The 16,231-nt window shown below is 39.8% G+C and overlaps 1 protein-coding gene across 1 annotated transcript in view; it reads right to left on the reverse strand.

Moving 5' to 3' along the window:
* Nucleotides 1-16,231, reverse strand: part of PTPRO (protein tyrosine phosphatase receptor type O) — a 139,356-nt gene that overhangs the window by 20,481 nt on the left and 102,644 nt on the right. Inside the window, exons 11-16 of the mRNA XM_058805432.1 lie at nucleotides 13,366-13,517; nucleotides 10,782-10,902; nucleotides 7,706-7,845; nucleotides 4,661-4,793; nucleotides 3,180-3,300; nucleotides 1,280-1,348 (exon numbers count right to left, since the gene is read on the reverse strand). Of these exons, the coding sequence (XP_058661415.1) occupies nucleotides 1,280-1,348; nucleotides 3,180-3,300; nucleotides 4,661-4,793; nucleotides 7,706-7,845; nucleotides 10,782-10,902; nucleotides 13,366-13,517 (736 nt within the window). The remainder of the gene's footprint in view (nucleotides 1-1,279; nucleotides 1,349-3,179; nucleotides 3,301-4,660; nucleotides 4,794-7,705; nucleotides 7,846-10,781; nucleotides 10,903-13,365; nucleotides 13,518-16,231) is intronic.

A 16,231-nucleotide genomic window follows, 5' to 3' on the forward strand; every position in this document is an offset into this window, starting at 1 on the left:
AAGTTCAATAATTTCATTCAAGCTTGGCTATTTAATTAACATGAGTGTTTGATCTTCTGACTTTTTTTGCCATTAATACAGCCCAAGCAAGAGAAGCTGAGGGATGGTTTCATTTGTACTGCACACAGCTGGCTGCTATTAAAGCTAAACCAAGCAAGTGAAGCTTGTTTAATATCCAGCTAATTAGCAGCACAGTGAGATATTGACAAGATTTGCTGGGCTTGTTAGTTCAGTTTGCAGCTTATCAGCAAAAGGCTTGTGGTGGTGCAGTGTCAATCCAGTTAATCCCAGCCTGGCTGGCAGGCTGTGTCCTGTGAGGTCATGGAAAGAAATTCCCTGTGCACCAACTTTTCTTTCCAACTTCTCAGCTGTCAGCAGAGCTGACCATGGGTGTAAAGGCATTTTTTTAGGTTTTTTTCTCCTGGCCTACTGGAATGGGGCTGATGTCATCCTGTTAAGTGTCTGTGCTTGGACTTGCCTTGAAAGAGAAGAGGTTTTTGCAGAGATTGCTAACAACAGAACAGTAAACCTTGGGCTCTGTCATTACCATTTATTTGATCATCAAAATAGGGATGATGATGAAAATAGGGGTGGCAGATTCACACTGCCATTCAGGTTTACTTCTATAAAAGCTAATCCTACAGATTTTCGTTGTTCAAATACTTCTCATCAGCTGATGGTGACAGAGATGATTTACAGTCCATATCAGTGCCTGGAATTCTTGCAGGTGATTTTCTAGACTAGCAAGATATATTTAGGGATTTTTTTTGTTATTTTATTCAACAGCACTGAACATAAAGTTACAGTATATATTTGAGTTGGCTTGTCCTTGTCTTGTAACATAAAGAAATATTTATTAAAGGCACTGTATAAAGACAGTTGATAATTAGTTATCTACAAATAATTTTACTCCTGGATGCAAATACATGGAAGTGCTAATGAATTTATAGGTAAAGTTTCTACAGTTGTGTTATTTTAGGAAATATGCCTGTAAGAGAAAGGGGAAAAAAATCCTCCCCAAACACATCCATGAAACTTGGCTGACATGCAAATGCATCATTGCCTACTAAAAACAGCAGGTGACAGAATGCATGTCTTCATTCATCATTCAAGAAATAAAATACATTCAAGGGATAAAATACAAAATTAACAAGCCTAGTAGTTTTAGCCTAAAGAGGGACAGCAAAGACATAAAAAATAAGCACTATAAGATTACAGATAACATTTGCCAAAAAGCAGAGATGGGGAAGAAAATATAAGCTTTGCTTCAAACACTCACCAGTTATAGGGGAGCTTTCCATCTCTCTCCAAAGATGCAAAATTCACAAAGGTCCCAGCCCCACACTCCCTGTTCCAGGAAAAGCATTAAGTAAAAAGTTATTATTTTTGGATTCACAACACTTGCAAAGAGCTTGGTTTAACAAAAATTTAACCTTTGGAGTTGCAGGGAAATGCTAAACACTCATCTGTGACTTGGTCTCAGATAATGTGAAATGAACATAACTAGAATCCTTTAATGTGGTTGTCTAAAACCAATAAATGTTCAACACCACCTGAGATCAAATTGCCTAAAAATGCTTCAAAAGAATGAAATTCTCAAATAGACCTTATCTTCTGTCTAAATTTGTGCTTTCCATAGCAGGGCACTGGCCTCAGTGCACAGCTTAAATATTTACCCTTCTATACTAAATATTCATTGTTCCCACTCCAAGGAGAAGTTCTTTAATTATATCCTTTTTACAGGATAATTATAGGTAATTTTGAATCATGAAAATAACTGTAAGGAAAAAAAATAAAATTCTGAATAACATTCTAGTAGTGTCCTTATCACAAGTCTATTATTTTCAGCTATGAATTATAAACTAACTTGACTATTGTCTTGATTTAAGCAAACAATTGCTTGCAGCTTCTTTCTGGATTTATTTTTAAAATTTCCTTCTGGGGTGTTTATGTTCTGTGGCTAGAAGCAGTGATGAAGAGAAAAAGCTTTGGGCTGGCTGCTCAGTAATTAAATAGAAAAGAATTAATTTAGCTGGGAATTTCAGAGCCAATTGCATGCAAAAGGAACAAACTATATAATGTTTTTTTAAAATGATAACTTGAGACATATGTGTGATGTGGTCATCTATTGCATGGAATATATAGACTAGACACAACACACAAAATCCAGCATCTTGTTAAGCACAAGAGTTTTTACATAAGATTTTTTATGTGAAATAATTTCCTTTCTTGACACAGTACCATAAATTAATATAAAATATATTATATAGATTATAAAAGGACAAAGACTCTGTGATACCTTCAAAACTAGTAGGTAAACCAATTTTATATATATATATACACACAGAATATATATGGTTTGGGGAAACTTCCACAGCTCACACAGGCCACAACAACTCACATTAAAGTGAACTGTTGCAGGTAAGATCTCCTAGAAAAGGAAATTGAATTTCAATATTCAGGTACAAATGACTGGTGCAGACTGGCAAATGGTGAGAGAGAGACCTTCTAGAAAATGTTATCTTTTGGTATGGGAAAAATCTCCTGTTCCAAACCACATCAAAGACTTGCAAAGAACCTTGATGTCCTGCTCATGCCCATTTGCCTCACATCCTAATTATCATTAATGTCCCTGACACACCCTTTTGTAATATGGGATTGTATTTATGGATAAATCCTGCAAATCTCAAAATAAGACAAAGCTTGAGGCTTCTCAGTCAGGTCAGGAGTGAAAATAGATACAAGGAGAGGATGTGGTCAAGAGCAGCAAAACAACTCTTGGAGACACCCCGCTAAAAATAACACAACAAGCACCTCAAATAGCACCCACACAAAAGCATTCTCATCTGAAACTATTGTCACAATGTTTGTTAGTGTCTGAATGGGGGGTTTTGGTGTTTTTTTGGGGTTTTTGTTTTGTTGTTGGGTTTTTTGTAGTTTTTTTGTTTGTTTGTTTTGGTTTATTTTTGTTGTTATTTGTTGTTTTTTGGTGGGTTTTTTGTTGTTGTTGTTTTGGGGTTTTTGTGGGGTTTTTTTGGTTGGTTTGTTTTTTTGGTTTTTTTTTTTGTAGTTTTTTTTTTGGTTGTGGGTTTTTTGTTTGTTTGTTTGTTTTTTGTTTTTTGGTGGGTTTGTTTTTTTTTTTCTTTTCCTTTTGGTAATTAGCAGAAATCTGGACTTACCTTGCCATTTGTAGGTGTTTTCTCCTGAGGACAACAAGAGTGACCAGCAGCAGCCCAATCAGGAGGATGCTGAGGATGGCCAGCACGGAGATTACCACAACATTGGGGTTCATCTCAGTAACTGCACATAGAGAAAATTGTTCTCAGTTACTCAGTTCAGAAGCATTGGCATTTTTCCTTGGTTTCGTTTTTCCCTGAGTTTTGATAATGTTATTTTTTTAAGCTTATCTCAAAGAGCTTGGAGTGTTAGAGAAAAGCCTACCACAGGAGATAAGGGGAGAGTGTGAGTAGCTATTGCTCTTAGAAAATTTCTTTGGGGAAATGCCTTCACCCTGGCATTTTTGTTAGCCTTTAACATATTCTGATTTATTATTTTTTTCTTCTTTAGCTGACATTTATAACACAAGGGAAAACGGTGAAGGTAACACAAAATACAGATATTCATCATCATCTATGTCTCCAAAGCACATTTCCACTCTGAAGTTATTCTTCAACAATAATCAATGCTTTTTCTGACCCAGAAGCAAAATAATAAACTGGGGATTTGCAACATCCTGGGTGGAAATTGCTTAATTACTCTGGAAAATGGCATACCCAGGGATCCTCCCTCAGGACCCTTTTGGCTGTGACTGCTGAGGATCCTACAGAGACCTTTCCTCTCTCTTACTTCTTTGCTGAATGCAGGAAGCCTTAAAAGCTTGTGAATGTGATTTTCCTCTTGTTTGGGCTTGGCTGAGAAAACATTTTTCTCTATAAATATCATAAAGCAGTCAATGTTATTATTGACTGAATCTGATCTTTAGTATTGGCACCACAAACTCCATCCCTGGTTTCTAAAACCCAGTCCAGAACTGAGCCCCTAGTTTGTGTTTTCCAAGTGGGGCCTTTTCTAAGGGCTTCCCAAAGCTTCTCCCCCATCCCATCCACACCTGGCAGCCTTTTCATGACACACACAACCCCTGGGGCCAGCATTACAAAGAGCAGCTTTAGAAAGCAAGGGAGAATGTGGCATTCACATTATATGAACAGCATTCCTTCACCCAGGTTTTGTCTCCTGGGAAGCTGAGAAGCCTCAGAGAAAAACGAAAACAATAATTATCTCATTTGCTTCTCCTGTGTTTTGCTGCTTTGGAATGTGGTTTGCAGCTTGTCTACCCACAGGTGATTGCATGATTGGATCTGGTGTGAATTGTTTTGACCCAGTGGCCAATCAGTGCCAAGCTGTGTTGAGACTCTGGAAAGAGTCAGGAGTTTTCATTATTATCTTTTTAGCCTTCTGTCTGTATTCTTTCTGTATTCTTTAGTATAGTTTAGTATGGCATTCTTTAATATAATATAGTATCATAAAAGAATAAATTAGCCTTCTGAGAACATGGAGTCAGATTCATGATTCCTTCCTTCATCTGGGGGAATGCAAATACAACAGGGGAACAGATGTAGCTGGATGAGGAAGCAGAAGAAAGCGGGGAAATGCTGCTTACCCATGGTGGAAACTGCAATGAAGGTGGGGATGCTGGGGCTGTTGTGGCTGAAGGTGGTCACGCTGCAGTTGTAGGAGGTGGCAGGGGTCAGGCTGGAAATGGTCACAACGTGTGAGGAGACAGTGACAGGTTCCTGCAGACACAAGGAAAAACACACAGGGGTTTGTGTCTCTCATAAATGCCAGAGCACAAATCAGTGTTCCATGGATCTAACAGATGAAGTCAGATCTGGTGGAAGAAATCAGCACTTTGAAACCAGGAAGGGCAACCAGGACTTGCCTTTGACAGCAGGCAGATTGTCTGGCAGAAAAGGGAGGAGGAACAGGGCTGAATGCAGCTGCAAGAACACCCCAGAGCACACCAGGGACCCCAGAGCCCTTTGGGGAGGAAGGACACGTGCCCAGAGTGAGTTAATCAGGCACATGAATGGTAAGGGAAAGCACTGAGACCTCCAGGCCATCCCAGAGGTGGACACAGCTCATGAGCTCTGGTTTCTAAGCCAGGCAGGTGGGAGGAAAACCAAGTTATTCTTATTCAAAGAACAGCCAAGGCAGTCACAACCTCTGCCATGAAGGAAATCACAATTCTGGTTTGAATGAATGAAATCTCTGCCTCTGAGCCAGCTCCTCTGGGTGTGGAGGCCTGTGAGCCCTTTTGAATGGCCAAGATGGAAAAGCTAGAGCAAAGTCTTTTGCAATAATTATAATCAAACACCCTACGCTTCAGTTTTTCTAGCTGGCAGTACACATTTATACAATGCATTAATTACTGTGACCCTTGTGAACCCTTTTGTGGATTTTAAATGCTGACAGAGCAAGAGAAAACAAACACAGCAAGAACATGCATTGAGTTAGAGTTCCTTAAGTCTCTGTTTCTGGACTGTCCAGCATAACCAGGGGTCGGTAACACTTGTGAAAACAGGGACACTGAGTCAGTGGTTTAGAAGGGAGAGAAGGAGAAGTTTTATGAATGAACCCCCTCCAGATGGGGAATGCAAGGTGCTGTAACAAGTCCCAAGCACTGGATATTTCCAAGAACCTGTTGTAGCCATGGCTAATCCTAAACTCCTGTTGCAGAGCAATCCTGAGGTACACTGTGTAGATGAAATCACATGAGTGCAAAAGGAGGAGACTTTCATTGCTTGAGCTAAAAGGAGGAGCCACACTTTGGCAATCATACTTGGTTGCGTGTTTCCATTTTCCCCTCTGGGAAATTTAAATTAGTCAACTCAAATCCAAGATGTTCAAAATTGGAAAGCTGTTGCTTTTCATTTCACTGATTTAAAGATGCAGGGAAGGGACAAAAATGCTCATGTAACTAGCATGGAAAATCACAAAGAATTTTCACCAGCAGCCTACTTGGAAAGCATCCCTTGTTCCAGTTCAGAAAGGAGCCCTTCCCAGTTTTTCATGGAGACAGAAAAGAGAATGATGAATCTAATGAGGAGTGAGCTGACAATCTCTGCATTATCCAGTGCCAGATGTTCCTGTCAACAATGAGACACCCAGTGAAGCATCTGCCAGATGTAGCAGTCTTTTCCTGATGTTCTTAAAACAGATCTGCTCTGAGCTGAAATTGCAAATGCTCTGGTACTTTCCTTGCCTGATCCCATCACTATTTTGAATCTCTGGTAAGTGATGATAATGACTTCACTGTCACCATCATATTTTCTGAAAAATCTCTTTGCTCAGGATTTTCTCCTGAGAAGGTGAGAAGTCTAAGAGAAAAAGGAAAACAATATTATCTCATTTGCTTCTCCTGTGTTTTGCTGTTTTGGAATGTGTTTGGAGATTGTTTATCCAACAGGTGATTGTTTCATATGAATTTTTACACTCATTGGCCAATCAGTGCCAAGCTGTGTCGGGACTCTGGAAGGAGTGACAAGTTTTCATTATTATCTTTTTAGCATTCTGTAAGTATCCTTTCTGTATTCTTTAGTATAGCTTAGTATAGCATTCTTTAATATAATATAGTATCATAAAACAATAAATTAGCCTTTTGAGAACATGGAGTCAGATTCATCATTCCTTCCTTCGTCTGGGAACACCCCAAATACAAGACTTCGGGACCTTTGCTATTCAGCATGAAAAAGCAAAAATCTAGAGGTGGAATCTAAATGTTCCAAAAGATTAAAGCGCATGTAAGCATTCTTTTTCCTTTAGTAATTGTCTGTCTCAATTTTAAAAGAATATTAAATAATTCAGACTGATCTTCCATAGGATTTAAGAGTGTGCAGGTCTTTTCCACATGTTAATCAGTAGTTTAAGTAGGTAATTTTTCACTTCTTTCACAATGATTCCCCATTATGTGTCACAGTGCACATGAGAATAATGTTTTGCGGCATGTAATCACAGTGATTCATTATACCATCAGCTAAAGCACAAAGTAAACCTCACATGATGCACAGCACTGAATGCCAAGGAATTAAAACTACTACTGCTCTCTGTTTTTCACTGAACAGCATTGCCCATTTAAATAGTTTATATTTAAATTGGCTGCTGAACACAGGTACCTGACTGGACAGAGAGAAAAGGAGGTTCATATGTGAGGCTCAGGAGGTGGGTCTTGAAGACAATACCCAGTAGTAAAAATAATATAAAATGCATGAGGAGCAGCCACATTTGCATAAAGGTGCTCTCGGAATAGCAAGAAACTGAACTTCAGTTAACAGATCTCAAAACCAGGAATAAAGTATTCCAGAAATAATTAAATAATGCATCAGAAATCTTATGGCATTTAATATGTCTGTTTTCCCCATTCCTTATGAAGCTACCTGACCAATTTTCCCTTCTTGCTCATTGGCATTCCCTTAGTTTTGTGGCCAGTTAGGTTTTGCTGTTGCACAGTGCATCAGAGCCAATTCCACTGGCACTGTTGGATGCCCACAATTTCTCTCCAACCAGTCACATAGCCTCATCAATAAGACAGAGGCCAACCTTAACATTGCAAAACAATGAAAATATTTTAGTATTTGAAGGATAGCTTTAGTAGTTTAGCTTTACAAGTTTAATTCTGGGATGAAGACACCAAAGAAGAGAGACATACCTGGGCTTTTGTTTCCTGGCCAGATCCAGCCTGCTGGCAGTAAACTTCAAAGAAATCAGCTACTCCTTCTTCCACCCACAGCAGAGTCACAGAGGTCTGAGTCTTGTTGACAGCAAACAGTGATTTTGGAGGGGCTGGTTCTGGTGTAAGAGAAAAATCTCCTTTCATTAAGCTTATCTTTAAGTTTCCAGACAACTGAGAAAAATGAAAAAATTGAAAGCAATGCCTGATGCCCTGCTATCTTTCATTTCCTTCAGATAAAGTCTACCAATGTAAATCCTCTCATGATGACAAACTACCCCTGTAAAATGGGAAGATGATGAAGTGTGTTGGTTTTTCTTCTCTATTTAAACCGTTCTCTATTTGGACAGATGGATAATTACTTCACTTCCTTTTTCAGCAGAGCCCTTGTTTGAGGATGATCTGTGGATTCTATTAATAGAACAATGTTAGCAGGAACTCCTTCAGAGAAGATCACTGTCCACCTGTTAGCAGCACTTTTGGCCTGAGAAGGCTTTTCTCCACAAGGCCTGACCAGGAGATTATAAAGAAGCAGCTTCCCACAAGAAAAGGCTGCCTAGGTTCCTTTAAGTGCAGCAGAGAAAATACTTAGCCAATTACCAGTTTAAAAAAAAACAACAAAACTGTTTAATTATTAAACATTAAATAATTGTTTAATTATTTTATGTTTAATCCTGATACTCATCCTGATGACTTTCTATGGTGGGTACTGGAAATCCCTAGCTTTCCACACCTCAAGTCTCCTGGGCTCTTCTGCTTTGCCTTCAGAGCATGTAAAATTTGGGCTGTACATTTCTGAGTTGTTCTGCACAGCTTTCAGATCTCCTATTCCATGGATGTTTAATTAAAGCTGTAATTCTCAAACAATGACTCGATTTTGGGATTCTGACATGCTGCATACAATGATGCACAAGAACATTCTGGGTTGATTCTTTTTCCTTTCACAAATAATTTGTTATCCTCATTCTGGGAGATGCTGTCGCAGGAACCTTGGCACGAGGGACTTGCTCAAGTAGTTATAGACATTTTGGAGACGTATCTGATCCTGAAACAACCAGATCTGTGTTCTGGGGTTGGAGTCTGCCCAAGCCATATTGGCATTATGGAAAGAGTTGGACATTCACGTGTGTCATGGGGCTTGCAGTGCACACGTTGTCCCAGAGCTACACAGGAAAGTGTCCCTCTCCCATAATTGCACACATATATCTGCTCTTGGACTCAGAAACACATTCCATCCCTCACTCCAGGTAAAAAAATGGCCTCAATTAAAATACGAGTTTTGCATTTGGGCGGCGTCCCAGGCAAATCCTACTTTTGCTTCCAGCAAATGGCTTGATTTTTCTGCAGGTGGAAAGCTGCCAGGATGAAGCAAACATCGTGGAGGGAAGAACATTTGGCAGGAATGCTTAAGTGACTGCCAAGCGCTGAGTCGTCTATCACTTGGAGTCAGTTTCCACTACTGCTAATTACAACTCCCATTGCTGCCCTCAGAAACACAGAGAGGGAAAACCTCTGGCAAAATATCCTCACTTTTGTCTATTCAAAGTTCAAACATCATAAAGGGAAAAAAAAAATCAAACTCAATCCAACAAAAAAACCCCACGCTCAAAGAAGGGATTAATTGAAATGGAATTCATTCCACCTTCTCTTTGTTGACACTGAAGGGCAAAATATTCACCCAATTTCAGTAAGAGTGCCCATCCACAAGGAAAGAAGAGGAAGATACAGCTGTGCTGCAGGGTGTACAACATGAATAAGGCTGGTGGATCTGTCTGAAAGATAAAGCTAGCTGGTGTCTTGAAATATCACCTAAAGCACTTGGACAGTGGTAGCAGGGGGAAATACTCACCCCACACATTGACCCCCTCAGTGGGTGAGCAAATACACACAAGGAACTGCACAGGCACGAGGCATGGGGAAAACAGTGGATGTGGTTTGCACAGGGCAAAGAAAACTCATGGAATTTGCCTGCTTCTTTCAAATATTGCCTTTGGTAAGAAGACCTGCAAGAACTTGAGATTGTTGTGTCTCTGTTTGCCTCAGCACTGAGTAAGAAGAATGCTGAGAAGCATAAATGGACAATGGTTGTTTTTTAGACCTCTAATCCAATTAGAAATTAGAGTCCTTTAAATTCACTTCTCTTGCAGTGACTCATAAAAGGATTATTATTCATGTAGAGAAGATAATCCTCCCTGAAATTACAAACTCTTCCTTACCCACCTTCTCAGCAGAACTAACTCCTGTAAAAGCAGTTTGGCACATTTGGAAATTTCAGTATTTTAGGTAGCTAGGGCTCAACAACTCCACATACATTCAAAAGAGAACTACAATGTCTTAAGGTCCAATGGTGCAGGGTCCAGTCTTCCTCTCAAGTAAAGAAAGATATTAGGTAGAAAGTTATATTTGAAACTCTTACACTAAGGATCAAATTCTCAAGTTTTCTTTTGTTTCTATGAGTATATTACATATACTTCTCTTAAAATAAGGCTTGGTTCCACATCCACAAATCTGAGTATTTTTATAAAGAGTGCTGTCATTAATTTGTATTTAAGGGTAAGTTTTTGGTGTTGAAGGACTTTGCAGATGTCCAGGGAGAGAGGAGGGGAGACAGGAAAGCAGACCAAGTGGCAGAGAGGTGTAGAAATAGGCTTGTCAGAAACAGAAAGGTAGAAAGAAAGGTTCTGCTTTTTACTGAAAAGTTCATCTGTGAAGCCTGAGTTGCCACCCTCAAACCCTACATGTGTTCAAGACCTTAGGCAAGCACGTATGAGGCTGACTTGTTCTCTCAGCAAGGCACTAAGTGATTTCCATTCTCCTACTTCCACTTACAGTCAAATTCTGTCACTCTTGCTCCTCTTGAGCAAAATCATTCTAGGAGATTAGCTTCTCACACAGGCCATGAGACAACCTTCACAGCAAGGTGAGGTGAAAATTACAGCTTTGCAAGAGAAATGGGCTCAGAGGTACAAAACTGAAATAAGGAAGGTGCTGCCAGGGTCACTTTACAGTCAAACGAGTGGGGTGAGTCAATAGTGTACAAACAAGCAGTTCTTACCCAATTTCACAAGTTGGGGCGTGGAAGTGTTGCTGCCTCTTTCAGTGCAAGCAGTCACTGAGAGGTTGTAGATGTCCCCTGGAGGCAAGCTGAGCACTGCAGTCATCACATTGCGCGTTACCTGGACAATCAAAGACACCACCTTAAACACAACACAAACCACACAACTGACTCCTAAAATTGACCTGGTCACTCAAAACACTACTGAGAAATTCCTGTGCACCACAGCAGATGTCTTCTGTGTGCTCCAGACTGGTGAATGTCACTACAGGACATGAAATAACACGACGCGGACACGCAGCGCTCTCAAGGTAAAAAAGAGAAATTTTAATTTTTGGCTCCAACATTTATAGATGTCCAAAACTGACAGTGAAATGGAGGATGACAGTGCCACCTCTCCAATGACATTGGACAAACCGACAGTCCATCAAATTTCTATTCCTCTATAAAATAATGCAAACCAATAAGTTATTTACATGAAGTGTGTGAGAAATTTCATTACAAGAATGTAAACATTAGAAGGCTTAGAAAAACTTTAAAAAACAGGGCAACCGGTGACATCAACCAGCTCCCACTGACACCAACCACGAAACCAGATTAGCAAAAAAAAAAAAAAAAAAAGAATTTTAGGCTGCACTTTCTATGTGACCAGTGGAAATGTAAGGAAAAAAGAAATTCTCCCTCACACCACTGAGAGCATCTAGATTTCTCCAGTTGTGCAAAATGCTAAAGAAGCCATGGACTTGAGTCCATTGTAATTTTTAGAGGAATTTAAATCAGGTCAGACACCTCAAAGAAGAGCACACAGGCCATGTGTAGGCAAGACTTTATGCATCCTACAGACCTGAAAATTTAATCCATCTGGGCAAGGCTAACACCTCTTGGAGACCTGTTAACTTGACAAGAGGTCTCAGGGTCTGAGTTCAATCATCTGCGAGTCTGAAACCAGATCCTAAACTGAGTCTCAAAAGACTAACTTCTTCCTTTTATTTTAGGGTAATCTTCCCATTTCTCCAGAGTCATGGAGAAGGATGCAGAACTCGGAATTGTTTTCAGAGCACTTCTGGACTATATATAAAGGGCCTATCCAGGAATCTCATGCTGGTTTTCAAAGTCACTTAATTCTCAGGCTGAAGCTTTCAGATGGAAGAGAAACTGACAGTTCTGAATAAAGACCAACAGGGCTTTGCACGTAATTTTCATCACTTCTCTAAAAACTGACCAACTTCTGTGGAGACTTGGGAAACACATAGGGAGCAGGAAGAAAAAGTCAGCATCATCTGACAGTGCTACCTATTTATTTCAATAATACCACAAAAAAACCAACCACATTAGTTATGATAATAAAATCAAATTATGATATTACAATGAGTTTTAAAGGAAACAGTTCCTGGAAATGACTAACAGAGCTTGGAAGAAGAGGTGCCCCGATGCCTGCAAATATGTTGACATATTTACCCATATGGATAAATATGAACAGAACCATAAAAGTTAGCTATAAATAGGTAGGTTTTTGCAGGATTTTCCTAAAGAATACCCTCTGGGTTCCCTTGTCTTAGAAGGAATATAAAGACACACGTTTGTAAAGACATCCCTAAAGCTTTAAAATTTTGTTTATAGATAAATTTGCACTTCTGCTGAAAATACACTTCCAATTTTCTGAATGTTCAAGAGAATGTACCAAGAGCACAGCTTAGCATCTAGCAAGTTTTTTAAGTGCACACATTCTGGGTGAAATCCTCATCCCTTCAATTAGTGTAACTCATATTCAAACATAAATAAAGAACACAGAATTTATGAAGATAAAGTCAGAAAATGGGAAGCAACAGTACTTGAACAAATAAAACAACCTCAGCCAGTAGCTTACTCTGTTTATTAATAAATTAAAATAGAAAATACCATACCTGTATGTAAGAATAATCTTTAAGCTTTACTGTCTGAAGCTGAGAAGTTTTTAAGCTCTTTTTAAATTATATAAATTATCAACACCTTCACTGGATCACTACAGAAACACTTTGTCCACTGGATATTTTGAGAACTCAAGTCTTTCAAAGTGATCTAACACTGGGAAATAACTTTTACTGGCTTCCACCAAACTTGCTGGAATAGTAATCAAAGTTACATAACTAAGTTATATATATAATATATATAAAATAAATAATACAATATATTATATATTATGTATATATAAAATATATATACATTATATATATGATATATATATGTATAGTTGTTAACTCAGAAAAACTTTGACAACTCTGATAAATATATAATATATAATATATAATATATAATATATAATATATAATATATAATATATAATATATAATATATAATATATAATATATAATACATAACATATAATATATAATACATAACATATAATATATAATACATAACATATAATATAGAACACAAAGTTATCAGAGTTGTCAAAATTTTACTGAATTAACAACTCAGGAAAACAAACCAAGCAAACAAAAGCCAACCAAAAAAAAAAAAAAAGAAAAAAAGAAAGAAAATAAAAAGGGAAAAAAAATCCTCAAAGAAATGAACACCACCCACTTTCCACACTGGTACTTACACTCTTCTTGATTTTTTTCTTTCCTTCTGCAATGACCATCCAGTGCAGCATCCTGGAATGAGAAAGGTCAGGGCCATCTCCTCCATAGGTCCAGGTGACGTACAGGAGGTGGTTGTAGTACTCCACAGAGGTAATTTTGGGTGCCACAGGTGCTGAAGGAAGAAGGCAAGTGTGTTACAGACAGGGTTTAACACAGCTGATTAGCAAATCCAGTGATAAACTTGTGCCAAAGGATGCTGTCAGGAGGAGAATATCACAAAGCTAGCAGGAAAGCATCATTAAAACCTTTTGAGCACCAGCTGAAATATATGAAAATCATTGTTTAACCTGGGAGATAATCAGATTGAAAATACACTCCTTTTTGCAATCTTTCAGTTTAAAAAAATTACAGCAGATAAAAAAAATTTTTTTAGTCACACTTGTAAGTCAAATTCAAGTCAAAAGCCTCAGATGTTGCTTCACTGTGTCACTGAATTGAAAAGAAATAATAAATTGTTACATTGATAGGTTTTATATAGGAAAAAAAGTACGTTTCACTGAGCTTGCATCTTTCTAGGAGGAAAAGCCCAAACCCTGCAGATTTCCAAAGAACAACTTTTGCATGGGAAGTTATGACCACCCTTGCTCCCTGGGTGGAAGGGAGGGAAAAAGGGCCCCATCACAGCCCTGTCAGGAGGGATTTTGTTGTTCTGGAGCTGCCAGCAAATCCTTGGCTCTATTTGCAGCCCACATAACAGAGTCACTCCTGCTGGAAAGGACCTCTAAGACTGAGATCAATCTTTAACCAGCACTGCCACATCCACCACCAAACCAGGTCCCTCAGCTCCATATCCACATGGACTTTAAACTGGGACTCAGCTACCCTCCCTTTCTGGCTGTCTCATCAGCTGTCACCTGCAGAAAGACAGCAACTTCCAGAATAACCCTAAAACCACGAAAATAACACTAAAATTGGTGTTTAAGATGAGGATTCCCTCTCAGAGGGAGGTGCCTCGCCATTAACTGGAGAGGGTGCACAGCTCACCTTGATTGCCTGATTCAAATGTGCAGAACTCCATAAGAGTTAAATTAATAGTAAAAGGAGACCCAAAAGTGAAAATCTCAATCAGTGAAAATCTCAGTCAGTGAAGATCTCAACCAATCCTTAATCCAGCACTGCCACATCCACTGCCAAACCAAACTCAGCACTACATCCACATGTCTGTCCAACACCCCCAGGAACTGGGACTCAGCCAACCTCCCTTGCTGGCTCTCCCATCGGCTGTGACCTGCGACAGCAACCTCCAGAACAACCCTAAAACCTCCAAAATAACACTAAAATTGGTGTTTAACATGAGGATTCCCTCTCAGAGGGAGGTGCCTCTCCAATAACTGGAGAGGGAGCATAGATGACCAACTCACCTTGATTCAAAGGTGCAGGAACCCAGAAAAGAGTTAAATTAATAGTGAGAGGAGACACAAAATTGAAAATCTCAGTCTGTGAAGATCTCAACCCCCTCCCAAGGAGATATGAGTAGGAAAATTTGGATACTACAAGGGAATTTTGAGGAGCACAGTGGGGAAAATGGTGTGAACTGCCTCGTCTTCCTCTGCTGTTTTGTTCAGTGTGTTTGTGACAGGGCAGGTGAGAGGGGCACAGCCCTGGGTGCCAGGGAATGCAGGATGGAGATCAGGTCTCTTGGAAAGGGCCACAAGATGTCACTGCTGCTTTCACAAAGGCTCCTTCCACTTTGGCACTGAGACTTTACTGAAGCATTCACTGAGGAAGGCAGCAAATGCAATGCACAGACAATTTAGGGCCCTTTAGAAATGTTTAGTAAGACTATTCTCCCAAATGAATCTTGAAAATGTCCTTTTATGCTGCTGAGGAGATTTAGTATAAAATCATTGAAGCAGTATTTATTTTAATTTTTAAAGTTCCCAGCCCATCCCTGTGCATCCTTGCAGTTTAAGGCCAGGAATCTCATACACAAATAATGATTTCCCCCTGCTCCTTTTCACTGATGGTATGCTTTCATGGCAGTGAATGTCCAGGATATGTCACATGAGACCAAGGGCCAGGGCTGGTGTGACCCAGCACAAGGTTCTGGGGAGCACAGGGAGGCTGTGGGAAGTCACACCCTGCTGCTGACCTGGACCAAAGTGACATCTGGAAGAACCCAAGGGACCAACAGGCAGCCAGCAGCACTCAGAGTCTGTCTGTCTGTCTTTCTTTCTCACTCCTTCTGCTCCTCCAAAGATGAAAGCATCCTCACTGCAAAAAGCAAATGCTGGTGGCCCAAAGAGCCTTTGCCTGTGGTTGTTTTAAATCCAGCTGTTTGCAGCAGGTGGCATTAAAAACTCACTAGTCAACACAGCAACCCTGGCAGCACCACCGTCCCTGCCTGAGTAAAACAGGAGCTGGGAGACAAATGCTGCTTCTGAAAGGTCTCTTGGATCCCCCAAATCTCCTCTCTGTAGCTGTGGGAGAAAGCTCCCTCTCATCACCCCAGCCCTGAGCTCAGCACAGCCCCAGCCTCCCCAGCAGCAGTGGGATCCTGCTTTAGGGAATTTCTGCTCTGAGCTCCCTGCAGGCTCCATCCTAAACTCCCAGCTGAGCCTTCTCCTCTGTTTTTGAAACTCAACCTCATGCTCCAGGTGTGGAGCTTGGCTCTCCAGTTATACACAGAAGAGCTGACAGATGGTGTACTGCCAAGCCTACAAAACTTCCCCTCCAGTATTTATAAAATACAGGGTTTTTTGGTGTTTTGGCTTTTTTTTTGTTTGTTTGTTCGTTTTAATTCCTGTCAACCTGTGCAGGGGAGGTGGCATTGTTCAAAATGGTGCAGAAAGGGACCAAGTGCTCCATAAAACCATCTGCTCCCTC

Source organism: Ammospiza caudacuta, chromosome 5, assembly GCF_027887145.1.
Source record: "Ammospiza caudacuta isolate bAmmCau1 chromosome 5, bAmmCau1.pri, whole genome shotgun sequence".
In the NCBI taxonomy this organism is placed as follows: Eukaryota; Metazoa; Chordata; class Aves; order Passeriformes; family Passerellidae; genus Ammospiza; species Ammospiza caudacuta.